The following is a 27,661-nucleotide window of genomic DNA, read 5'->3' on the forward strand; positions in this document are numbered from 1 at the left end:
TATTCGAATGTCAATCTTGTCCGAACCTGACAGAAAACAAACTTTGTATTGGCTGTTTTATCAATACACAAGTGAATGCCATAAATGACATTTTGTTGACATAATTCTTAAGATTTGAATGAATGACTTTTCGTTCATTTTACAACTGATTTTATTGCCATATTATTGAACAACTGGTCAAAGTGTAAATTTCTATTCTGTATTTATCGATGAAAGAAGTTTTAGAAACATGGCTGATGAACTATATGCTAAAAGAATTCCAGTTGTGTTCAAGTCAACCGACCGTGAAGACAGGTAAACTGGCCATAAAATTATTGTTTCTGTTGGGAATGTAGCTATCCAGTAGGTACAAAACCTGCCTTGTGAAGGTTTTCTTTGTGTCTGATATAATTTCAGTTTGTTTAAACCCAGTCCTATGCAATAATGCTATTGTTATAGTCCTCTCCCCTATAATTTTTCATAAAGAAGTGTCTCTATAGGGCAGTCCAGTAACTAGACGCCTAGTTGTTATTATTTTGCTGTGACGTGTGCTGTCATTCCGAGGCTTGAACCCGGGGGGTGCGACATCTTATGTACCAGTCACTTTATGTACCAGACACTTTATGTACCACTTTGACACTTAGTGTACCACCTATATATTATATAGTAATTACATCATAGTATAGCACTGTGAAGTTGTGATAATTACCTGTGAAAACAACTTTGATTTAATCAGCTCAAGTCCATAGAATGTTGTTATCATTTCTATGAGAAAGAGTTAAATTTTACCTTATTAATTATGAAAATTAACTTTTAAATTTAGTAAAAAACATTTCAAGTAACAGAAAATATAACATTTTCATCAAATCAATACAAAAATGATCATCCACTATATATCATACATGTGGTACATAAGGTGTCCAAAGTGGTACATAAAGTGCTGGTACATAAAGTGTCTGGTACATAAGGTGATACATTCGAACCCGGGACCCCTCGCTTACAGGGCAAGTGCTGTATAGACTGAGCAAACCGGCTGCCTGACACATTCTCCCCTTATGTGATCAAGACATACAGAGCCCACACGAATTGGAAATTCATCCTCGAATTCCGGAGGTACATAATATTGCAAGCGTCGTAAGACTGGCCAAGCAAGCATGCCACGGTCGCACATTGGGCGTCAAATGTCACAGGGTGAAAATAATGAGCAGTCAGTCCAGGGCTTGAACCTGGGACCTCTCGCTTACAGGGAGAGTGCTCTACCGACTGAGCTAACCGGCTGCCTGACACGTCATATTCTCCCCTTATGTGGCCATGTCTGTACCATTACATATGTTGATAAACAGAAGTTGATGATGCCAAATAATGTTTAACATATATGCTGTTTACGTATGTCTAGATTGTGTCAATTATGTTATAACATTCACTTTGCAGAACACATTTTTAAACCTTGGTAACACATTCCTTCATTTTAATCCTTTAGCAGAATTTGTCACAATTGTTGAAATAGTTATTAACTATTGAGATTTTAAAAGGTTCAGATTCAGCCTAGCATTGTCTACAGTACAGGTTAATAAATTGCTATTTTAGGCAAACAAAACAATGATAAATTTAATTGATTCATTACACACTTCATAAACAAATTGATTACACAATACCTAGAAAAGCCCTTGAGGATAGGCTAGGTGTCCGGTTCCTTGGAATTATTTTTTATTCAATGTCTTTTAAATGGTTTTAACAACAGTTTAAGTACATATTAAGTCTGCGCAATGTTATGCGTAACCTCATGACATCAGAGTTACTTGTTGACCTCAATGCAACATCATAACCTGACAGTGTTCATGCACAGTATCAAACTTCACAATTTTCATACAAAACTCCTTTCTAAAGAGAATATATGAGCATTTAAATAAATAGGAAATCCTTAGATTACTTAAAATTGCAAAAAATTGACAGTGTCCACTTAATAACTTGAGCAGTTCTTATCCAGTGTTTACAAAACTTAAAATGTTTATCGCCAAGTTCAGTAACTAAATGGATAGTCTTTGTTGCTCTGGAGTTGTGGCCCTTGAATTATCGATATTGAGAAAACTGACAAATAGTCTCCTCTGCAAGTAGGGAATTTGAAAAGTCAAAAGTAATATGCTGTGATGGCATGTTGTTACAGTTTGCCTCTCTTTTGGAATTCATTTTCAAATTTTGACGGTTGTTAGAGAACTGAAAATTTGTAAGGTCTACTTTTGAATCAGCGGTAACTCTCTAAATCATTATCAAGCAGCCTATATAGGGATGAGGTGTGTAATGATATGCTAGTCTCATGATACAATATATATCGGGATACAGAAGCAAAGATGCAGTACATATCGCAATACAATTTGAGTACCATAAGTCGACATTCATGTGACAAAATGAAAGAAATATCAATGTTCCTACACTTGGAAATTACTTGAAATTTTGCTCTAAAGTTAAAGAAATTTTTATAAACATTAGTTTGGTTACAACTTATTAGGGTTTTCTGGGTTTGTTTGTTTGTAAATGTTGTTGTTGTTTCAATATTCATTAAAGGTTTTTTTCCAGGTTTAAAAGATTTAAGTAAATTGTTCAGTTTGGAGAAGTTTTCACTTTTTAGGTGGGTTCTTGTTTGGACTAGGAGCAGTTTAATATCTTGTGACATGCTCAGTTTTGCTTGGTTGTGTTATATTTAAATATTGTTTAAGACAAAAAAAATATTGACAATGCTGAACCTAAAAATCAAAATATTTGATAGTTTTCATCATCACTTTTTCAGGAGGGCTTCAGTGTCAATCAAGATGGAAATGGCAACAGTGACTTCACCCACAACACGGAAGGTAAAGTGAATTGTGTATTCAGTAGTTGACTACCTGATACTACTTATGCTGTACTTAAGGGATCTTGAGCAATGGACCTAAGTGGTTAAAGTTGATGAGTTTGAATCTCCTGCCTCTCACCACTCTGGGAACGTGACATCATTAGATGGTGGTAGTTTATACCATGTGACTTTAATTATGTCCATGTCTCATAAAAAACAGCAAGATAATTATATAGATGAAGCAGTGGTGATGTCCATAAAGTGTTTGCCTGTTAACCAAGGGATTTAATCATGTTTGGTCAGAATTACCTCTAAAAGCCCAAAACATTTTCTTTTTGCATTATAGTCTTCCATGTTTACCAGTAAAAGACAGGGTTTTCCAAACATGAGGGACTGCTGGAAATGAAAAGCTGAGCTTTGGCAAGGTTTCTTATTGGCATTGTCCAAATTTGTTGCAAAGATTGAGAAAGCAACTGTCCTTGACAGACAGACATACAGAATAATTTATTGCCTGTCAGTTGATATCATGGCAATATTTTCAAAGATATGATGTACCATGTTAACATATAGCATGGTGTTTTCCCAGAATTACGGTCATAGTACTGATTACATGTGACATGTTTGACAGAATTTCCCCCTGCCAACTCACTTTTAAGTAAGCATCTGGTCAAAATGTTATGATAATAGAATCATTTATTCCTTAACAGTCTAATTCAACAAGAGGTTGTTTCTTGATGAGATCACTGAGATATAAATTTTATTTTATTTTTGATCTGATACTGGTACACTGTTTTCAACTGCATGATAGAGTATTTATTATCCCCCGCCGATGAAATCGGGAGGGGGGTATTGAAATGGCGTTGTCCGTCCGTCCGTCCGCAGCCATTTCTCAGTAACTACTTGGTAGAATTTCATGAAACTTGAAATAAAAATGAACCAACATACTGCGATGATGCCCATCAAGTTTTTTTTTTGATTGGTCAATTTCCCTCAGAGTTATTGCCCTTTATTTAATAAAAAATGTCTGTCTGCAGCCATTTCTCAGTAACTAACAGGTAGAATTTCATCAAATTTGAAATAGACATGAACCAAGATACTGCGCTGATGCCCGTCAAGTTTTTTTTTTTGATAGGTCAATTTCCCTCAGAGTTATTGCCCTTGATTTAATGAAAAATGTCCGTCTGCAGCCATTTCTCAGTAACTAGCAGGTAGAATTTCATCAAACTTGAAATAGACATGAACCAAGATACTGCGACGATGCCCTTCAAGTTTTTTTTCGATTGTTCAATTTTCCATTTAGTTATTGCCCTTTAATTGTTTAAAAATCCACAGATCTGTACATAACAAACCAACCAATTGGAAGAATTTCATTAAACTTCTTCCATTCTTTTCCATGCACATTTATTATAAACATGTGATGTTGTGTACCTACACCTGGTCACCACCTTACATTGGTCACCCCCCTCCCTCCCCCCCCCCCCCCCCCATTTTTTTTTTTTTTTTTTTTTTTTCATTTTTAGCTCATCTGATTTTTTGAAAAAAAATGATGAGTTATTGTCATCACTTGAGCGGTTGTCGGCGTCGGCGTTGCCTGGTTAAGTTTTATGTTTAGGTCAGCTTTTCTCCTAAACTATCAAAGCTATTGCTTTGAAACTTGGAATACTTGTTCACCATCATAAGCTGACCCTGTATAGCAAGAAACATAACTCCATCTTGCTTTTTGCAAGATTGATGGCCCCTTTTGTACTTAGAAAATATCAGATTTCTTGGTTAAGTTTTATGTTTAGGTCAACTTTTCTCCTAAACTATCAAAGCTATTGCTTTGAAACTTGGAATACTTGTTCACCATCATAAGCAGACCCTGTACGTCAAGAATCATAACTCCATCTTGCTTTTTGCAAGATTTATTGCCCCTTTTGGACTTAGAAAATCAGTTTTCTTGGTTAAGTTTTATGTTTAGGTCAGCTTTTATCCTAAACTATCAAAGCTATTGCTTTAAAACTTGCAACACTTGTTTACCATCATAAGTTGACCCTGTATAGCAAGAAACATAACTCCGTCCTGCTTTTTGCAAGATTTATGGCCCCTTTTTGACTTAGAAAATATCAGATTTCTTGGTTAAGTTTTATGTTTAGGTCAACTTTTTCTCTTAAACTATCAAAGCTATTGCTTTGAAACTTGCAACACTTGTTCACCATCATAAGCTGACCCTGTACAGCAAGCAACATAACTCCATCCTGCTTTTTGCAATAATTATTGCCCCTTTTGGACTTAGAAAATCATTTTCTTGGTTGAGTATTATGTTTAAGTCAACTTTTCTCATAAACTATTAAAGCTATTGCTTTAAAACTTGCAACAGTTTTTCACCATCATTAGTGGACACTGTACATCAAGAAACATAACTCTATCCTGCTTTTTGCAAGAATGATGGCCCTTTTTAGACTTAGAAAATCATGGGTAGGACAATATTTCTATTACACAAAAAAAATCAGATGAGCGTCAGCACCCGCAAGGCGGTGCTCTTGTTCGTTTTCTACCAATATTTATAATCAACATGTAAACTGTTGTATCCTCACCCCCCCCCCCCCCCAAACAAACCATTCATTTTCTTTTAATTTGATTTGACTAATGAAATTATTTGCTTCTTGGTAACATTCTTAACCTTTTGCAGGATATATTTTTTTGCCGTTCCTCAACTCTGACCCTTTCGGCGGGGGATTCCAATTCATCGAATTTGCTTGTTTTGTGTTATTTTAGTCTTCCTTGTTAGCTCATTAGTAAGAGAGTGAACATGGTGAAGAGCACAAAACTTTTCCCCCACAGTTTGAGTGAAATTTTTCAACATGTACATGTTGAATTCCACCAAGCTTGGCATATTACTAAGAATGTATATACATGTAATTATATGATACTTAGTTAGATATCGGTAAAAATGGAAGAAGAATGTAAATTTTCTGCATTATCTCAAAATATTGTAGGAATATTTTGCAAAACTCTTATGTAAATAATAGTCATTTTAGAGTACTCACATTTTATGTATTTTTGAGAGAAATTATTTTTCGCCTTAAATGTATAGGTTAGTCTGTTTAAATCTAGAACGTTGCGCAATACGAACAGTAGGCAAGGTGAATATTCTGACTGAAGCTACAACAGAAGACTGTTTTAGACAGCATGTCTAAAGTCATATAGATTTGCAATAAAAATACCACTGATGGCTCTGATTCATGTTTGTAGTTCTTGTTCAAGTAACTACTGATGTGAAATCAAAGAACACAGTTAACTTACATTGTAACTACTAACTAGGCTCAGTTTCAAAACTGAAATAAATTATGAAAAAGTTGAACCCAATGACAGTAAGTCATATTAAACATATTTTATCATACTTCTAGGAGCTGGTGGTGAGACTGACAGATGACAAAGATCTTTTCTTCCTGTATACATTGAGGCTTGGGGAGGAGGATTTCCAGAGGTAAGTGTATACGGGTTGTTCACAAAGTATGTAGACTGTTGCCATAACTTCAACACTAGCCAACAAAGACGTATTAAACTTGTATCATTTTGAAAAAGAATGTATCTGCTACAAATGTACCAAATCTGAAATTTTTACTTCCCCAAATATAATATATTTGTTTTTGTGGTCATTTGTTGAAGTATTTTTAAGGGTATTTAAAGTATGCATGATAGCGGCCCACATCATCATCTTTACAACGTCAACTTTAAGATATTTTTCATAATCAGTTTATCTTTTTTAATCTATAGAAGTATACTGGACAACTTCTCCCATTGAAAATCAGTGTATCATTTGAAGAATAAAAATATGTTTATTTTCAGCAAGATATAATTCTTGGTTAATGTTAATGCATAATTATAATTATAACTGAAATTGAACTTCAATATTTCTATTTCTTCTTAAAGTTATTAGCTCGACTATTCGAAGAATAGTCTAGCTATTCTACTCACCCTGGCGTCGGCGTCACACCTTGGTTAAGTTTTTAGCTCGACTATTCGAAGAATAAGTAGAGCTATCCTACTCACCACACCTTGGTTAAGTTTTTCGTACCAGTCCACATTTTGACAAAGTCTTTTGAGATAAAGCTTTGAAACTTTCAACACTTGTTTACCATCACCATGGCCAGTTATAGGCAAGAGTACATAACTCCATCAGGGATTTTGGCTGAATTATGGCCCCTTTTGACTTAGAAATCATGGTTAAGTTTTTCGTACCAGTTCATATTTTGACAAAGTCTTTAGAGATAAAGCTTTGAAACTTTCAACACTTGTTTACCATCACCATGTCCAGTTATAGGCAAGAGTACATAACTCCATCAAGGATTTTGGCTGAATTATGGCCCCTTTCGACTTAGAAATTTTCGTACCAGTTCATATTTTGACAAAGTCTTTTGAGATAAAGCTTTGAAACTTTCAATATTTTTTTACCATCGCCATGTCCAGTTATAGGCAAGAGCACATTACTCCATCAAGGATTTTGGCTGAATTATGGCCCTTTTTGACTTAGAAATCTGGGTTAAGTTTTTCGTACCAGTTCATATTTTGACAAAGTCTTTGAAGATAAAGCTTTGAAACTTTCAACACCTGTTAACCATCACCATGTCCAGTTACAGGCAAGAGTACATAACTTCATCAAGGAATTTGGCTGAATTATGGCCCCTTTTGACTTAGAAATCTTGGTTAAGTTTTTCGTACCAGTTTATATTTTGTGTAAAGTGTTTGACATATGGCTTTGAAACTTTTATCACTTGTTCAGTATAATAGTCTCTATCTGTAGGAAAGAGTACATAACTCTGTCATATATTTTGGCTTAATTATTGCCCTTTTTGGACTTGGAAATTGGTTCTGATTTCATACAAGTCCACGTTTTGTCACAACTATTTGACATATGGCTTTTAAACTTTGAACACTTGTTTATCATCATGATTTCCATCTGTAGGCAAGTGTACATAACTCTAACAACTATTTTGGCTGAATAATGGCCCTTTTTGGACTTTGAAATTGGTTCACACATTGCCATTTAGTGCAAGACTTACCGAAATCCACAAATATGGGAACATTGTTTGTCTAATGTATTTTTTTCTTTTGTCTGAATATCTGTAGAAATATTTTGACCCTATTCTTCAATCAATTCTTCGAATAGTCGAGCGCGCTGTCATCCAACAGCTCTTGTTGCATGCAAGTACATACAGTCATCAATTAAAGGCATATAGCTTTGAAACTTATTTTTTCTTTTTCTAGGTCAATTACCAACCTCTCTGGGTCAAGTCCCATAACTCTGACATGTATTTTGAGCAAATTATGCCCCCTTTTGAACTTAGAAAATTTTGATTAAAGTTTTACATGCAAGTTACTATCTCCAAAACTAATGCAGATATTGAATTGAAACTTCACATGTGTCTTTGGGGTTATAAAACTAGTTGATAGCAGCAAGTCACATAACTCTGACCTTCATTTTGGCCAAATTATGCCCCCTTTTGGACTTAAAAAATTCTGGTTAAAGTTTTGGTGCAAGTACGTACAGCTATTTCTAAAAGGCATATAGATTTGAAACTTATTTTTTTCTTTTTCTAGGTCAATTACCAACCTCTCTGGGTCAAGTCCCATAACTATGACATGTATTTTGAGCAAATTATGCCCCCTTTTGGACTTAGAAAATTCTGGTTAAAGTTTTACATGCAAGTTACTATCTCCAAAACTAATACAGATATTGAATTAAAACTTCACATGTGTCTTCGGGGTTATAAAACTAGTTGATAGCAGCAAGTCCCATAACTCTGACCTTTATTTTGGCCAAATTATGCCCGCTTTTGGACTTAGAAAATTCTGGTTAAAGTTTTGTGTGCAAGTACATACAGCTATTTCTAAAAGGCATATAGATTTGAAACTTATTTTTTTCTTTTTCTAGGTCAATTACCAACCTCTCTGGGTCAAGTCCCATAACTATGACATGTATTTTGAGCAAATTATGCCCCCTTTTGGACTTAGAAAATTCTGGTTAAAGTTTTACATGCAAGTTACTATCTCCAAAACTAATACAGATATTGAATTGAAACTTCACATGTGTCTTTGGGGTTATAAAACTAGTTGATAGCAGCAAGTCCCATAACTCTGACCTTTATTTTGGCCAAATTATGCCCGCTTTTGGACTTAGAAAATTCTGGTTAAAGTTTTGGTGCAAGTACGTACAGCTATTTCTAAAAGGCATATAGATTTGAAACTTATTTTTTTCTTTTTCTAGGTCAATTACCAACCTCTCTGGGTCAAGTCCCATAACTATGACATGTATTTTGAGCAAATTATGCCCCCTTTTGGACTTAGAAAATTCTGGTTCAAGTTTTACATGCAAGTTACTATCTCCAAAACTAATACAGATATTGAATTGAAACTTCACATGTGTCTTCGGGGTTATAAAACTAGTTGATAGCAGCAAGTCCCATAACTCTGACCTTTATTTTGGCCAAATTATGCCCCCTTTTGGACTTAGAAAATTCTGGTTAAAGTTTTGGTGCAAGTACATACAGCTATTTCTAAAAGGCATATAGATTTGAAACTTATTTTTTCTTTTTCTAGGTCAATTACCAACCTCTCTGGGTCAAGTCCCATAACTCTGACATGTATTTTGATCAAATTATGCCCCCTTTTGGACTTAGTAAATTCTGGTTAAAGTTTTACATGCAAGTTACTATCTCCAAAACTAATGCAGATATTGAATTGAAACTTCACAAGTGTCTTCGGGGTTATGAAACTAGTTGATAGCAGCAAGTCCCATAACTCTGACCTTCATTTTGGCCAAATTATGCCCCCTTTTGGACTTAGAAAATTCTGGTTAAAGTTTTGCGTGCAAGTACATACAGCTATTTCTAAAAGGCATATAAATTTGAAACTTATTTTTTGTTTTTCTAGGTCAATTACCAACCTCTCTGGGTCAGGTCCCATAACTCTGACATGTATTTTGAGCATATTATTCCTATTTTTGGACTTTGAAAATCCTGGTTAAAGTTTTGCGTGCAAGTACATACAGCTATTACTAAAAGGCATATAAATTTGAAAGTTATTTTTCCTTTTTCTAGATCAATTACCAACCTCACTGGGTCAAGTCCCATAACTCTGGCATGTATTTTGGGCAAATTATATGCCCCCTTTTGGACTTAGAAAATTCTGGTTAAAGTTTTACATGCAAGTTTCTATTTCCAAAACTAATGCAGATATTGAATTGAAACTTCACATGTGTCTTCGGGGTTATAAAACTAGTTGATAGCAGCAAGTCCCATAACTGATATGCATTTTGGTTAAATTATGTCCCCTTTTGAACTTAAAACTCTTTTGATATTTAACTTTTTTGGGTAATATTTTCCTGCTTCTGGGACAATATTTCGAATAGTCAAGCTTGGCTGTCTTACGGAACCTCTTGTTTTGAATAGCAGTCAGTGCAAAAATATTGCAGAGTAAGTATGTAAAGTTATTTTTAAGGGAAAACTGATAAATGTTCTAAGGGGAAGATGCCTGCAAATGACCCTGCTATAGAAAGAAAAGAAGTCGTGCATGGCTATCCTCTTACTTTGTATGTTTTAGTTTGAAGATGCAGCAGGGTTTACTGGTAGATTTTGGAGCGTTCCCACAGAAGTTTATAGACCTGCTTGAGATGTGCTTGAAAGAGGAACACAAGGATATTCCAAAGTAAGAGAAAACCTTTCTTGGTGCATCAGTACTTGCTAGGAGAAAGCGACAGCATCAGCATTTGTGATTGACTCAAAAATGGTTTCATATATTTCTTTTAAACCTTGGAGGATGATTAAGAGACTAATTTTACACCTCCGTGGTGAGTCCTGGCCCCCTAGTGACCTTGATCTTGAAGAAATTAGCATTATTTAGATTTTTTTTACGCCTTTGAATATTTACAAAAATGAAAATTGTTCAAAATCCGTTACATATATTGCTTTGAAACCTTGTAGGATGGTTAAAAAAACCATTTTACACCTCCTTGGTGAGCCCTGGCCCTATAGTGACTTTGACCTTGAAGAAATTAGCATTTTTTAGATTTTTTTTGGACGCCTTTGATAATTCATAAAAGTTGCAGTGTATCAAAAACCGAAACATGTATTGAAACCTTGTAGGATGGTTCAGAAACTCATTTTACACCCCTATGGTGAGTCCTGGGCCCCCAAGTGACCTTGACTTCGAAGAAATTAACATTTTTAGCTTGTCTGATTTTTGAAAAAAAAATGTATGAGGTATTGTCTTCACTTGATCGTTGGCGTTGGTTAAAATTTTTGTTTAGGTCCACTTTTTCTCAAAAACTATAAGAGCTACAGCTTTGAAACTTTGCACACTTGTTTATCATCATTAGGGGACAATGTAGGTCAAAAACCATAACTCTTAACCTGCATTTTGTCAGAGTTATGGCCCTTTTTATACTTAGAAAATCTGAACTATAAATTTTTTCTTACATATCGTCCAGCACTTGCAGCTCAGCGATGGCACCCATAGGCAGTGCTCTTGTTTAGATTTTTCGATGCCTAAAAATCACATTTTCTTAAAAAACCATTACATTTATTGCTTTGAAACCTTGTAGGATGGTTCAGAAGCTCATTTTACACCCCCATGGTGAGTCCTGCCCCTGTAGTGACCTTAACCATGTAGAAATCAGCTTTTGAAAACTCACAGAAATGACCATTTTTCAAAAAATTGTTACGTATATAGCTTCGAAACTTTTGAAGTTGGTTTTAAAACTCATTTTGCACCTATTTCTTGAGTCAAAGATCCTGTGGGCGAGACACTTCCAGGCAGTGTCCTTGTATCTTTTGCTAGTCTATACTGTGCTTTTTGCTGTTTTGAAATTCTTATTTTTTGGGATGATCTGGTATCTGTTTTTTTTTTCTATTTGCAGGTTTGTACTTCATATAATCAGCCAGGGCAGTTACAGTGGAGACAGATCTACCGCCACGTTAAATATAGTTGAGACAAATCCATTCAAACATTTAAACCACCTCTCCCTCAAGTTTGTACCAGGCTCAGATGCTGATGTGAAAAAATACTTGGCTGATTGTTTGAAACAGTTCAAGGTATTTTTAATCATATACCAATAACATTAAATGCTTGGAAAAGATCAATTCTGTACATGACTTAGATGAATGTAATTTATACAGTTAATTGAAATTTTGTCACCAATTCAGGTTTCAGTTAGCATTTTAAAAGGGCCTTGCCCGCTTAGTCATAGTCGTAAATAGGGATGAAAATTTTCATTTTCTGATACTTTATTTTCTTCTTGATATTTATCAAGTTGAAAATGTAATGAACTGCTTCCAAGGGTAGTCATCATGTTTTTTAGGTCACTTTTTGTCTACCTGTATGTCAGACCCATGATAATTTGATTTTTCAAAAAAAAGAGAAAAAAACTGATTTCATTTCGTATTCAGTCATTGTTACTTGTAAGGTCAAACATTGCAGATATTTTGATTTCAGGAAACTAACAGTTTACTTCAGCAGAGGCTGGAACATACAGACACAGATTTAAATCACAGATTGAAAAATACACAAGAGGTTTGTCTTATATTTAATGGAAGAATTTGTTTATTTTAGGGTGACAGTCACAATATTGATAAATTTATAGTATTTTCCTGACAATGCTTAAATACAGAGTTTAAGAATCTCAGTAGAGTGGAAAAAGGAAGAATGATGAAAACATTCAAATCAAAATAGATTTCTCTTGAATATTCAAAAAGATATAAAAAGAAAACTTGACTGCAGTAAAAAGATTTAGCCAGAAATCGCAAGGAGATAAGCCAAATGCTCCAGTCAGTAGTGTTTCACATCATCATATGCAATATCAGGAAAATGGCCGAGCACCACTTGAGTCAGCCCCAGTACTGACAATGGATGCCCGAGAGAGGGATGTTTCACAGTGTATACTGGCACTTTGATACACCAGTACTGTGCATGTTTATTCAATAACTTAACTTGAAATTCTTCCGGATGATCTGCTTTTTCCTGCCATAACTTCTACACAAGAATCTTAATGGTATGTGAATGTATTATATCAGTTGATATTTGTATAAAAACTAGTTTTATGATAGTCCTTATTGGTATGTATCTGGTCTGGCCTGTCTTTTATTTGACAGCATACTTTTAGCACAAATATAATTATATAAGGATTTATATTATAATCACAAATTCACTACCGGTATCTCTATCGCATACAGAATTTGTCAGAACATGTACTTGCTGAAAGCACATGACAATCCGGCCGGTATAAGGTGAAAATAATCACCTGTTGCAGCTCTTGTAGTTTAAATGTATTTACCTGTTGTTGTTTTTTTTTTGCAGTTACTTAATGCAAAGACAATAGAACTAGACAACTTGAAAGCAGAGTGGACAGCTAAACTCAATGATCAGATTGCCAGACATAAACAAGAAATTGCTCTAGAAAAAGAAAGAACTTACCAGGTAAACTTCATAACGGTGGTGTTGGTGGCGGTTTTATTTCTTAAAGCTACTCATTTAAGAGTCATCAAACTCCTTTTTGTTTAAAACAGATAGGTACATACAATGTACACTGAATATCAAAAATCAAGAATATCATTTCCCGGTAAATCTGTTGATATTTTAGGAGAAAAATACAAAGTACAACAAAGCTGGAAAGTCGCCATATGACCTAAAATTGTGTTGGTGTGACGTTAAGCCAAACAAAAAAAATTGTACTGTATTGTACATAATTTTAAAAATGCCTCCTTTGAATACTTTTATGTTTAAATGCTTATATATTCATCAGCTTCAGTCAAGCAGTCAGCAGAGACAGGAGCAGGAGAGGAGAGAGATGGAACAGTCACATAACAAAATGGTTCAACAGTTAGAAAGTAGACTGTATGATATAGAAACTGTTAATAAGGTACCATCGATTACTTTTGTCTCATTTAGAAAAGCAGCCTTACTAAAATCTGCATTGTATGTTAAGGATTCTCTTTTATTACAATTCAGTGCGTTAGAATTTTCAAAAATACTTAAGGTTTAAATTTCAGGTAAAGTTACCAAATATTCATGAAAAACTTGCCATCTTGAAAAAGAAATTTGATTCCAGTTTGAACTGAACTTTGTAGAACTTTTACTTTTCACTAATTTCTTTTGTGTTTTGTGCCTTTTTATGATAAGGGTAGAACCAGAATGCACCCTGGCATAGTTTTAGGAATTTCCAAGTATTAATTAAACATGAAACATGGACTGTTGTGTCTTTTGGCTCTTCATGTCAAATAAATTTGTCAGACATTACATATAATATGCTCACTTTTTTACAGGATCTCACTGAAAGGAGATATAAAAATGAGGCAACAATTAGAGATCTAAAATCCAAACTCTCCACTTTAGAGGAGGAAAATACACATCTAAAACAAGATGTACAAAGTCTTAGAAAACAAAATTCTTCTTTAGGTAAAATGTTACACACAAAATATTTATTGATTTTTCTCTTTAAATTTATTTGTGAATCAGATTTATGTTTCGTAATGGTTTGCTGCAGTTATCTGTTTTATAATATTGAAAAGTCTCCCCATACTTGGACTCATATTTGTTATATTTTCTGGGTCCGAAATTGACTTTTTAGCTTGACTACAGAGTATGGAGAGCTGTCATACTCGACCCGGCATCGGCATCCCTCTGCTTCTGCACTTTGGTTAAAGTTTTGATGCACTTTCACTTTATCTCTGTAATTACTTGATGGATTTGTTTCAGACTTAAAACAGTTATTCTTCATCATCACCCACATCATATGGCACAAGGGTAATAACTCTCACACCAATATTTCATGAATTATCCGACCCCCCCCCCCCCTTTTTACTAAGAATTTCAGGTTGAAGTTTTGATGCATTTTCACTGTACCTCAGTTATTACGAAATGGATTTGATTCAGACTTAGAATAATTGTTCCACCTTATCACCCACATCATATTACACAAGGTTCATATTTCTGGTACCAATATTTCATGAGTTATGCCCCCTTTTACTTAGAATTTCAGGTTAAAGTTTTGTTGCACTTTCACTCTATCTCAGCTATTACTAAATGGATTTGATTCATTTGAAATGGTTATTCAACATCATCACTCACATCATATGACACAAGGGCCATAACTCTTGCACCAATATTTCATGAATTATCCCCCCTTTTTACTTATAATTTCAGGTTTAAGTTTTGAAACACTTTCACTATATCTCAGTTATTACCAAATGGATTTGATTCAAACATAATGTAGTTGTTCCACCTTATCATCCACATCATATGACACAAGGTTCATAACTCTGGTACCAATATTTCATGAATTATGCCCCCCCCCCCTTTTACTTAGTCTTCAAGGTTGATTTTGATGCATTTTCATTATATCTCAGTTATTACTAAATGGATTTGATTCAAACTTATTATTCCGCATCATCACCCGCGTCATACGACACAAGGTGCAAAATTACTCTTGCACCAATATTTCATGAATTATCCCCATTTTTGCTTAGAATTATACTTATTTAATGTTCTTTATCTCTCTTATTATTTAATACTTTTGACACAGACTCAAGCTATTGTCCAGTATCTTCATTATTATAATTAAACATTCTAGTGACAGCTCCAGCTTCCTCAGTTTCACTATCCAGCATCGAAATAGTTGAGCACGCTGTCTTCTGTGACAGCTCTTTTCAAGTCTGAAACTTAAGATTAAGAACGGTATATCTGTACTGATGAAGTTCTGCAGAGCTGTCTGTACCTGCAGAATGCACGTTCATGCAAAGTTTCATTTCTATCTATGCTGATTTAACATTGATAGCAAAATAAAAATTTATCACTTTAAAATTTTAAGTCTGAATTTCAGGTTTAACATGTTAATGAATAAGGGCCCAGGATTACTGAAGCCATTTAATGTATATAGAGTTTTGCTTAAGCAAGTGATAGGGGGCATGGGATGTTTTGCACATTGCATTACTTCTTAATCAAACTGAGTCTGCTATTTCCTATGCTTCCAGAGGGTCTTAACTGTTAACCTGGTGGCGGCAAGTTCTTTTGCCTTTGCGACCTGGCTCCGTGTTCACAAAACGTTTTCAGTCTCAGCTGAGTTTGATAATGAAAATTTATTTGTCATTTATATCAAAATAGTATGTTTAAAACTTAATTTTATACTCAAAATTATTTTCAAATGGCTATTCAGTATTGATGGTCTGTCTCAGATGGAATTTAACCTTCAACTTTTAGCAAAATTGATATTAAAATATCAAACTCAGACTCAGCTGAGATCGAAAAATGTTTTGTGAACATGGGGCCAGTGCAGACCAAAATCAGCCTGCACATCCGTGCAGGCTGATCATGGTCTGCACTGTTCGCTATTCAGTCTGTATATTGTCAGTGAACACCTTTTCAAATAATAAATGGTACTGCCCAAATTGAATGGTAGACCAGCCCATTTAAGAAACTTAGCAGGGTAAAGGTTAAGAATTTTATTCAGTTTAAGGGTGCATTGTAATATCATTTTTCTTGGTGTGTCCAACATCATGTATGTCAAAAAACTTTTTAACTTAAAGTGTCACCTTTGTCGAACCAGAAACCTTTCACAAGTCAGCTGGCTAATTTCCTCATCTCTCTCAAGCAGTGAGAGGTAAGTGGTTTGATGTAAGTGGCCTTAACCACTCAGTCATGAAGGTCCCAAAGCAGTAATATCTTGCATGTTTTGAAATATGCTTTCACTTAAAATGCTGTTGAAATACTGTTTTGCAGTTAAAAGAGAACATCTAAAAACTTGAAACATAGTAAACATGACTGTATCTATTGGATTTTTCTCTATTTTAAATGGCTTTCTCTCACTCCGTCCATCTGATAAGATCCTTGGTTGAGGATGAATGGCTGCCTTTGTATGTAAAGCTCCTTTACAATAATAAAAATGACACATTTCAAAAATTATTTGAAGTGCTTTTTTTTCTGTTTTGTTTTAAAATTTGATTTTTATAATAGATGCAGATTACCATGAACAAGAGAAGATAATCAACCAGTTACGTATGAGAGTTGCTGTTCTTGAGCAAGAAATCAAGGACAAAGAACAAGTATTAACAAAATCTTCAGACTTGTTAGGTGCAGAACAAGATAAAAAGGTAGAACTCTTATTCTTAAATCTTTAACTTGATTTTCCAAAAGTTATGAAAGAATTTTAAGTATTGTGTATGCTATACTCTTCAGAAAGTAAAGAACAGGTAAAAGTAAAGCTTTATTTAACATGACATTTAATCAATAGATACACAAGCTACAAAGCTCTTGTGTGACAAAGATGGTATCCAGTAACAGATACTTGTCTGGGCTTATTTTGCCACCTCGTACAACCCCTAAATACTGAGTGCCAAGAAGGGGAGCTAACAGTATTATTTTTCATGTATTTGTTATGACATGGCCAGGGATCGAACCACCGACCTCCCACACTAATAGCGTACACTACCATGGATCTATTAAGGTGGTGAAATCAGTTGTAGATATTAAAGTTACATTGAATGATTTAAGGGGTTTGCAATGTGGAAGTTTTGTATTTGTAAACTTTGTTCATTGATTTCTGCAGTTATACTCATTCCTTACTGTACTGTAATAAGTGCTTTTGGAGACATGCATACACTTGTTATCCAGTTGTATTTTGAAGAATAGATACTTGGAGTAATCACCAAGACAGAGTTGCATAAAACATTATCCAGTGGATAACTTCTTTTCTAATGCCTCAGATGGAAATACAAATTAACCTGCCTTAACAGCCAGTCAGCTAATTTCCCAAACTGACACTTCGTTTTAAATTCAATTTGTCTTAAGTAGCCACCTAGCTTGAACAGTCAGATTGTGTCACTCCCTTAGTTGGCTGCTTAACACTGGTGTGTCTGTACACATTTTTTCTTGTATATACTTGAAAAACAACAGTAATTGTTCTCTTAGAGAGATTTGGTGTCATTTAAACCAACTTCTGTGATAGCTTTGCCAGTTGATAAAGTTTGAGCTACTCTGTCAAGATTTGGTACCCCTGTGGCCAGTTGGTAAAAGTCGCTTACTTTGAATCACTTGTGCCTCGGCAAAATTTTTTGGGGTGTAGAATTCATGTGAGGAAGCCGTCCAGCTGGCTTACTGAAGGTCGATGTTACAACTCAGGCACTCACCCATGATGAATAATCTCTGGAGGGGCATCAGAGGTCTTCCTCCACTATCAGAAGCTGTGAAAGTTGCGATGTAACCTAAATTGTGTTGTCATGACTTAAAACCAACAAAAAATAAATCTGTATAAACTAATAGAATTTGTAAATTTGTTTTTCAGCGACGATTTGAAGATGACATTGAAAGTCAGAAGAAGGAGATCAACAAACTTACTAATAAAATGAAGGCCATGTCAGAAGAGCTGATGAAGGGAAATGAAATCATCAAAAAACTGCAGGGAGAAATAAAAAACTACCATGGAAAAGTAGGTGTTGCTAAAATTTATGATTAGATTTGTTGTTGATGATTTAATCCATAAATAGATGGCCATTTGAAACTGTGTCTTTGTTTTCGTAAAAGTCACTTGATTCATTCTTGTAAGACAAGATGTATTGGTATAAAAATTATGATGTACAGAAGCATAAGTCTAGAAAACTGCTGTTAACACTTTTATTTATTATAAAGGTTAAAACATTAGATTTGTCAATTTTCCAAGTCAGAATTCAAAAGTTTTTGTACCCAGAATTTTCCAAACATTGCTTCAGGTCAACATGTCATTTTGATGACCCTCAAGATGATAGGCATGCATTATGGTCTTGTTTGTCTTTGGCATGAATTTACCTATATTGTATAAGATTATTTTAGATAGATTAATATAGATAGCTTACTAAGTTAGCTCAGTTAGTAGGTCACAGTACTATCAGACATTGTGAAGGTCGTTTTTTTTTTATTTTGTTGAATTTTTATGTCTAGATAAAGTTACGGACACAGATTGCCACAGAACAAGAAAAGTTACTGAATGAGAAGGAGACTGAACTAGAGAAGATACGTCATGAACTTGCCACCTCAAAAAATGATCAAAACCAAAAAACAGAGCAGGTAAACCATTGATTAAAATCATACAGGGTCATGGTTTCTTCTTAGTGTAAACGATTGTCAAGAGACACTATTTTTAGCTCGACTTTTCGAAGAAAAAGTACAGCTATTGCACTCGCCCCAGCGTCGCCGTTGGTTAAAGTTTTTGATAAAGTCAAATATCTCAGTTACTATCAAAGTTTTGACTTGAAACTTAAAATAGTTATTTACTATCAAATTCTACACCAGGAGAAACAATCCCTTTAACTCTGTTTGAATTTTGATAGAGTTATGCCCCTTTTTAACTTAGAATTTTTTGGTTAAAGTTTTTACTGGCAAAGCTCTAATTCAGAGTCAAGCACTGAGAAAAGTCGAGCGCACAGTCTTACGGACAGCTCTTGTTTGTATGTAACTTTTGGATAAATCAACAGCTGAAATTGTAATCAGCTAGTTAGAACCATACTGGTAAATCTTTCTGATGGTGAAGCAACCCTTTTCAAGGTTTGAATCTTAGTTAATTTAGGTCACAATCACATCTCAAATGACACCAGTACTGGTTTTCCAAGGAAGTGAACAAAAGAGTGGTTCTAGTAAGTTTAAAGCTTTTATCACGACCAAGTTAAAATAAATTAGTGTAAACAAATTTTGGTGAAGGTCTTGATTCATCATTAGAGAAATCCACCCAAGTGGCTTCTGAAATGTTTGTGGTTGTAACATTCAACCAAGGTGCAATCCAGTGCCTAAAATAGTGCTCAGAGGCACATCCGGTGCCTTTCCTCCGCCATTAAAGCTGGAAATAATCCGTATGATTTGAACTATTTTGGTGTGACTTAGAAAAACAAAAAAAAACAAACATACCTGCTGCTTTTCTCACCATTTTGTTAACAGTTAGTGGGATGATATACTTTGTCTGCAAAACGCTAGCCAGATGACTGGGATAACTAATACGCAAACTAACGAGGGTAGTCACATATTGTGGAGCTCAATTAAAATACTGTGAGAAATTCTTCAATTTAATTACAAATAGAGAGATAGGTTTTGATTCAAGTTAAGTTGACAGCAATCTGTCAGACTTTAAGTGATATATACTGTTAAAGAACTTTGCAATATCTTTCAGAACAAAACCCTGAAAGAGAACTATGAGACTACTGTTCAAAAACTAGAAGAATGCCGAGAATTACTAAAGACAAATGAAAATGGTAAGTACTTCACATTACTAATGCACTACTAATGTGCAAGCTAATCTTGGTTTGCACTGGTCACAAAGGCAGAATTACCAGCAGACTAAAGGTTAAATTTACTCAAATAAACAACAAAAATATAAGAAGTAGAAATTAATGATATTTGGGGCAGAATTATGTTCAACGATTTCTTGCTTTCACCAATCCATTTAAATCAAATCCCAATTAACAAAATTAATAAAACTGTCATTTATTTAATTTTTCCTTAATTTGAAATTTCCAAACTTGCTTCCTGAAAATATCTGTTTTGGCAGAAAACATGATATTTTATGTAAAAGAATTGAATGATTGTGTGATTTGTCCTTTTTTCTTCTTCGTTTTAAAGGAAAAATGAAACAAAAGGTATCTGATATGTGCGAACGTTGCAGTTTTTAGCTCATCTGATTTTTTGAAGAAGAAAAAATGAGTTATTGTCATCACTTGATCGGCGTCGGCGTTGCCTGGTTAAGTTTTATGTTTAGGTCAGCTTTTCTCCTAAACTATCAAAGCTATTGCTTTGAAACTTGCAACACTTGTTCACCATCATAAGCTGACCCAGTACAGCAAGAAACATAACTCCATCCTGCTTTTTGCAAGATTTATGGCCCCTTTTGTACTTAGGAAATATCAGATTTCTTGGTTAAGTTTTATGTTTAGGTCAACTTTTCTCCTAAACTATCAAAGCTATTGCTTTGAAACTTGCAACACTTGTTCACCATCATAAGCTGACCCTGTACCTCAAGAAACATAACTCCATCCTGCTTTTTACAAGAATTATTGCCCCTTTTGGACTTAGAAAATCAGTTATCTTGGTTAAGTTTTATGTTTAGGTCAGCTTTTCTCCTAAACTATCAAAGCTATTGCTTTAAAACTTGCAACTCTTGTTCACCATCATAAGCTGACCCTGTACAGCAAGAAACATAACTCCATCCTGCTTTTTGCAAGATTTATGGCCCCTTTTGGACTTAGAAAATATCAGATTTCTTTGTTAAATTTTATGTTTAGGTCAACTTTTTTCTCTTAAACTATCAAAGCTATTGCTTTGAAACTTGCAACGCTTGTTCACCATCATAAGCTGACCCTGTACATCAAGAAACATAACTCCATCCTGCTTTTTGCAATAATTATTGCCCCTTTTGGACTTAGAAAATCAGTTATCTTGGTTGAGTATTATGTTTAAGTCAGCTTTTCTCATAAACTATCAAAGCTATTGCTTTAAAACTTGCAACAGTTTTTCACCATCATAAGCGGATGCTCTACGTCAAGAAACATAACTCTATCCTGCTTTTTGCAAGAATGATGGCCCTTTTTAGACTTAGAAAATCATGGGTAGGACAATATTTCTATTATACAAAAAAAATCAGATGAGCATCAGCACCCGCAAGGCGGTGCTCTTGTTTAAAAGATGCAGGAGATATCCACTGATTTCCTCTTCTTTAGTGAATGAGCAATCACACTCCTGAATAAGGTAATAGGAATTTACCATAATGGTGTGCTTTTTTGTGTTTGAACAAGTAATGTTTAATTTCAGTGATACAGTGGTTAAACAAACAGATCAATGAGACACAGTTACAGCATCACAGAGCTGGTACATTTGAAATGCCAGGATCCGCTGGTAGCTTTCGACCCTCTGGAGCTGCTCTGGTAAGCTGTCCATATTAATAACCAGATAAAAGATGTACAGCTCAAACATTTGTTCAGCATTACTGTCCTATGTAAATGATTTGATTGGGTTATTTTTAGACCAACATATTCCTTTACTACTTTCTCATGTCTCTTTGTTACTGTTCAGAAACTCCCTGCCTTCAAAAGGCCATCATTCTGAGATAATACATGTAATAGAAAAGCTGTTGAAATTAATTTTTCTTGTGAGCTGGATGCGTCTACCAAACTTTCTGATGTTTATCCAAATGACATAACTCAGTTGCTGGTTATGTATGATCATCTGAAAGGAAAAACGAATTTAATTCTTTTGACAAAGTGCTTCTTAGATCTTCCCCAAACTTAATCTCTTAAAATTACACAAGTACATCTTTCAAGTATTTGAAATAAGCTCAGTAGGGCATACAGAAATAAGAACAAAAGAATCTTTTAAAGACTCCTACCAGGTAAACTTACACCAACGTTTTAATCCCCCACCACGAGTGGTGGGGCCCGGTTATAGTAATGGTCTCCGTCTGTACGTAACAATTGAGTACCCTCCATATAACTTTAACCCCTTGAAGGATTTTCATGAAACTTAGGTCAAATAATCACCTCATCAAGATGATGTGCAGAGCTCATGAATCAGCCATGTCAGCTCAAGGTCAAGGTCACAGCTCAAGATCAAAGGTTCGAGCCTTCCATTTTGTGTCCGATCTGTATCTCCTAAACCCCTTGAAGGATTTTCATGAAACTTGGGTCAGATGATCACCTCATCAGGACAATGCACATGACTCAGCCATGTCAGTTCAAGGTCAAGGTCACAACTCAAGGTCAGCATGTCGCTTGGAACAAATTCATTGATCTCGTCATACATGGACTATAAAATATACTTAACAATGTCGATGCTTCCACCCAATACCATCAACCCTTTCACTATCCATAACTGTGGCGGGGGATATAGCTGTCTTCCAGACTGCACTGTCTTGCAAGAACTTGCTTTGATGAACAACTTAGCATCATTGTGACTAGTTTCAGAAGGTCTGGTCTAAAACTACACAAGTATAGGTATCCAGAAAGATATTTTAGCATGACTTTTTACATAATGGTCAGAGCAGTTCTACTCCCCTTGGTGCCAGCATCACATCTTGGTTAAAGTTTTGCTTGCAGGTTCATATCTCAGTTATCTTTGCATATGTTGGATTGAAACTTCACACAAGGCTTTCTAGTCATCAGTTCTTCTGAAATAACCAAGTTAGATAACTCTTGGTTGATTTCAGTGCAAATTATGACCACTTTTTCAACTAAGAAAAAGCTGTTTATCGAGCTGTATCTCGGTAACAGCCATTTATGTATTGGATTGAAATATCACTCTATGCTTCCCAGTCATGATACCTACTGAAAAAGCCAAGTTAGATAACTTTTGGTATTTAATGGAAAATGTGAATAGAAAATGTGGCAAAAGTTCTTAGCGCAACTTTCAAGTTGTCTCTCAGTTACAATTGAAACTTCACATTAGCCGGCCTTCTAATCAAATGTACTTAGAGGTGTTTCTTTTTTTTTTTTTTATTATTTAAATTATGGCCCTTATTTGGCATAAATAATTTTGTTGAACTGTTATCATATCCATAATAAAATTTTAATTGTAATAAATTGTGATAAAATAATTCATTTTCATAAGTTTTGCCAAGTTTAACTTATAAGTTGTCAAAAATTCGAGCATGGTGTCCTTTGGATAGATCTTGGTTCTCAAAAGAATAAGGATTTTAATTTTGATATTTATTTTGCAGCACAACTACAGTACATCAAGTTATGGTTCAACACAGATGTCCAGTCACACACATCCTGGTGGGGATAGAGGTATGGGTGTTGGTGTACCTCGTCCTTACCCCAACCAACACAAAGGTCCTCAGGTACCCAAGATTTTTTACTTTTTATTTGGGTTTTAAACCATTTTTCCACAGTATTTCCATTTTGTAGGACTGTCATTGACACTAATAGGTCCCTTGATATTCCTGTTGTGTTTACATGTTCTCCACAAGTGTTCACAACTTCTCCACATTAAATAGAGGTGGAGGATGAATATCTCCATATGTAGCATGTATTGTCTTTTGTAAATTAGACTGGTGGAACCTATGCTCGCGGTATTTTGTACATATATAAACTTTTTAAGAAGCAAGAAAAAATTACTGTTTCGATTTGTCTATGCAAAAACATAAAGTTATTCTCCTTTTATCGAAACATATTGTTGATGTGCGTCATCACGTGACTTAGTCGTCTCGTGAGCTATCGACACGGCATACGTGAAAAGGTGAAAATTCGCCCTGAAGGGAACCTATGCTGGCGGTATGTAATATCGAATAAACTAAGGGCGAAAAAAAAATTCAGCAGGCATAAAATAAACAAACAAGCATATGCGAATATAATATTTAGAACATTACTCATTTATTATGTGAAAAAACAAAAGAAATGAGGATAGAATTTAGTATGTGCCTCTATGTGTGTATTTCCCTTACATGAATGGAGTCACTATTAGAACAAAACTTAAAACGTATGATAATGTTATTAAAAACAGAATGTTCAAGTATTAAAGATTCAAACAACGACTGTCACAGTGATTAACTCACTAATGTTTTCTACACTTTTTTTTGTGTGTAGGAAATTTACTCCTCCCTACATCTCAGAGAGAACCATTTAGACTTTGTCAAAATACTAAGATCAACATCGATCTTTTCATGGTTCGAAAGGCACTCGTAGTGTAGCCAGGCGTCACATTCATCACATCTTGCTCTTAAACGTATCTTATATCTGAATGTAATGCATGATTTCTAAAAAATTAACTTTAGTTGGGTGATTTTTACATATTTGTCTGAGATTTGTGCGACGGATACAGATTGCGTAAAATGTATCGGCTGCTGTATACTTCACGTGAGCGGCACGTGCGGCTATCACTACGTTTGTTGTAAAGGCATTTCTCCACTGGTCGGTGTTGAACATAGGATGATGAAATATTTTTATCAGTGCTTCTGCAGAGAGCGTAATTACCGAAATACCGCGAGCATAGGAATACCGCGAGCATAGGTTCCACCACTCTAGTTACAAAGATGAACTTTACTGTTCTGAATAGATATCAATGGTCTTGTTGATATCATATTTGGTATACAGGCTGCAACAAAATGTTGTAATTAGTGTTTGTTGGTTTACACATTATCCTTTCAGGCATAAATAACCATAGTATGATCAAAGTTGGCTGGTGCTGATCATATATCACTTCACTGTGTGGTTGTCCATTTTACTCTTTAAACTAGAAGGTCCTCCATTGCCGAGCTGATAAGGTTGCTTGCTTCAAATCACTTGTCCCTCACCGCTGAGGTTTCAAAATCTTGATTGTGGCTTAGAATTCCTTCATGTGAGAAAGCTGTCCAGCTGACTTATGGAAGGTTGATGGTTCTACCAAGGTGCCTACCTGTGATGAAATCATGCCTGGAGGGCCACATTGGATCTTTCTCTACCATTAAAAGCTGGAAAGTTGTCATGTGATTTGACACTGTGTCAGGATAACCCAACAGAACTTAAAAGAAAGACGTAGAATTAGACTGAGGCAACATAAAAGCCGTACTTACTTTTGTCATAATTAACAGGTTCAGTATAATCCTGGTAATCCCAAAAGGAGTGGTCTCCCCATACCACATTCACTACGGAATGGAGCGCCCCCTATACCAGAGGAGATTCGACCAACAAGTCGACACAGTTCACCAGGATCTAACCATTCAAATCACTCGGCGGGGGATAAAGAAAAGTAAGTCATTACCATACGTCCCATGATCAGTGTGTTACATCTTGTGTTGTAGCACTGGATTTCAAAATGCAGTCGTAACTTGGTATATAGAATTCAATGACATCAAAATTGAAGAAAAATTCCATCGCAATTTCTTTTAAATGTATGTATATTCACTTCATTAAATTCAGCATTCTGTGATTCCGCTTGTGACTCTCCAGTCAGTCATGTTTCAGCGGTATGCAATAGCTATGTTATGATTTACAGTAAAATCATTTTTTGTGAGGGAATTTTCATGGATTTCGTGGTTTCGTCAATCCACAAAATTTAATCCCAAAGAACATGTAAAATTCCTATTCATTTTATGTTCATATGCTTAAATTCACAAATTCACGTCCACACAAAAAAGCTGTTATGACCATTACCAAAAAATTTTGTGCCCACGAAATTAAATGATTTCAGTGTACTTGTTTTCGAATTGTGATTCAACAATGTTTACCTTGTTTTGTAAAGAGGCAATTCACATCCAGATTAAAGATAAACACAATGATTACGACAATACAGGCATCTAAATTGTGCCAGTATTGAGATACAGGTTTTTTTGTCACTGTGCTATTAAGTACTGCCTTCATGTCAAACCCCTGATATTTTTAAGTGAGAAGCAGAAAATATAGCGGCTTAAATATTCGTGAATTAACGCACAAATATTCATGAATTAACAGCATAAATATTCATGAATTAGCAGCACAAATATTCATGAATTAGCAGCACAAATATTCATGAATTAACGCATAAATATTCATGAATTTACAGCATAAATATTCATGAATTAGCAGCACAAATATTCATGAATTAGCAGCACAAATATTCATGAATTAACGCATAAATATTCGTGAATTAGCAGCACAAATATTCATGAATATAGCCAAGATGGCACTTCCAGATAGATATAAATGGGAAATTTACTGCAATTTCACGAATTGACTCAACTAAGAAATACTCGAAAATTAATCCCTCATGAATACCTATGATTTTACAGTATTACATATGAGAAATGTGTGACATGAAAGGTAAATATCATAAACTGTAGTGGAGTATAGATTACAGTAGATAACAATGTTAATCTGCATTTTTCAGTGATCCACCACTAGACCCAAAATATCTGACAAAACGGGAAGATGCAATACCATTACGGGGTGTGTCGTCAACACGAAGTGCTTCACCTCCTGTGATACACTCTGGTCTAGGCTCGCACATCAGTTCTCGGCTCAGTCAGCAACAAGTTGTCGTACCTAAAGCAATGCATTCTCAACCACCCCCACTAGCGTCAGCGTATTTTCCAGGTCAGAAAGGATCTTGATAGTAGCTGAAACGCGTAGCAAGAAATGTTCAATCTCACACAAAGCAATACTCCTTCTTCACACGTACTTTCTGTAGCCGCCCTCATGGAATTAAGTCAGTATTACAGGAGAGTGATACCATGAAATTTAACATCAGTTAAAGAAACTCTCTGCTATACCACCAAGAATGTATCCGTCGCATTTGAGACTGGTTCACGAAAATTAGTCTCATGCACTATCAGACTGTGGCATGCAAGATATATATGTATAGTTTGTTATATTTTTTTTGGAGGGGAAAGCATGAACAAATGCAATCGGGTATGTCACAGTAGATACACAGAACAATACTTTGAAAAATGAGCTCTGTATACAATCGGGAAGTATGAGAAAAAAACAGGTCAAGTGTGATGAAAATTTTGGAATACATGTATCATGTTATGTACTATATGTAGTATTTATGTCTAAAGAAATACCTCACTGAATACTTTTATCATTATAAAGCATTGTAGTTATTCTTGTAAAGGATACAGTACCAAATTGAAGTACATAGAACGAGAGTAACTGCATGACAGGGGAGCTAATTTAGAAGCTGTTTTCATTTATTTGAATTTGTGCTATGTAATGGCTATGTATTTAATTAATATGTTAAAATATGTTTTTGTTATGTATGTTTTGTTGTAATTTGTATCATGTCAATGAAATTCTATATGAAAATTCAAATGTTGAAAATATATTATGAAGGAAAAGAGATAACTGTGTTTTTCTCTTCTCAGATGTTTCCATTTTAAGCTTGTCTGATTTTTGAAAACAATCTACAAGGTAGTGTTGT

General features: G+C 34.9%; 1 protein-coding gene across 1 annotated transcript; it reads left to right on the forward strand.

Annotated features, from left to right (window-relative positions):
* On the forward strand, positions 1-27,579 carry LOC123524157 (spindle assembly abnormal protein 6 homolog). Its single transcript, XM_045302127.2, has 17 exons — positions 1-294; positions 2,765-2,825; positions 6,196-6,275; positions 10,391-10,495; positions 11,706-11,880; positions 12,281-12,358; positions 13,142-13,261; positions 13,587-13,703; positions 14,107-14,239; positions 16,793-16,929; positions 18,120-18,263; positions 18,752-18,877; positions 19,971-20,052; positions 21,605-21,717; positions 23,505-23,627; positions 25,356-25,513; positions 26,630-27,579. Exons 1-17 carry the CDS (start codon positions 230-232, stop codon positions 26,850-26,852), a joined length of 2,040 nt encoding a protein of 679 aa, XP_045158062.2. The 5' UTR covers positions 1-229; the 3' UTR covers positions 26,853-27,579.
* The last annotated feature ends 82 nt before the right edge of the window (positions 27,580-27,661 follow it).

Source organism: Mercenaria mercenaria, chromosome 3 (assembly GCF_021730395.1).
Source record: "Mercenaria mercenaria strain notata chromosome 3, MADL_Memer_1, whole genome shotgun sequence".
NCBI lineage: Eukaryota > Metazoa > Mollusca > Bivalvia > Venerida > Veneridae > Mercenaria > Mercenaria mercenaria.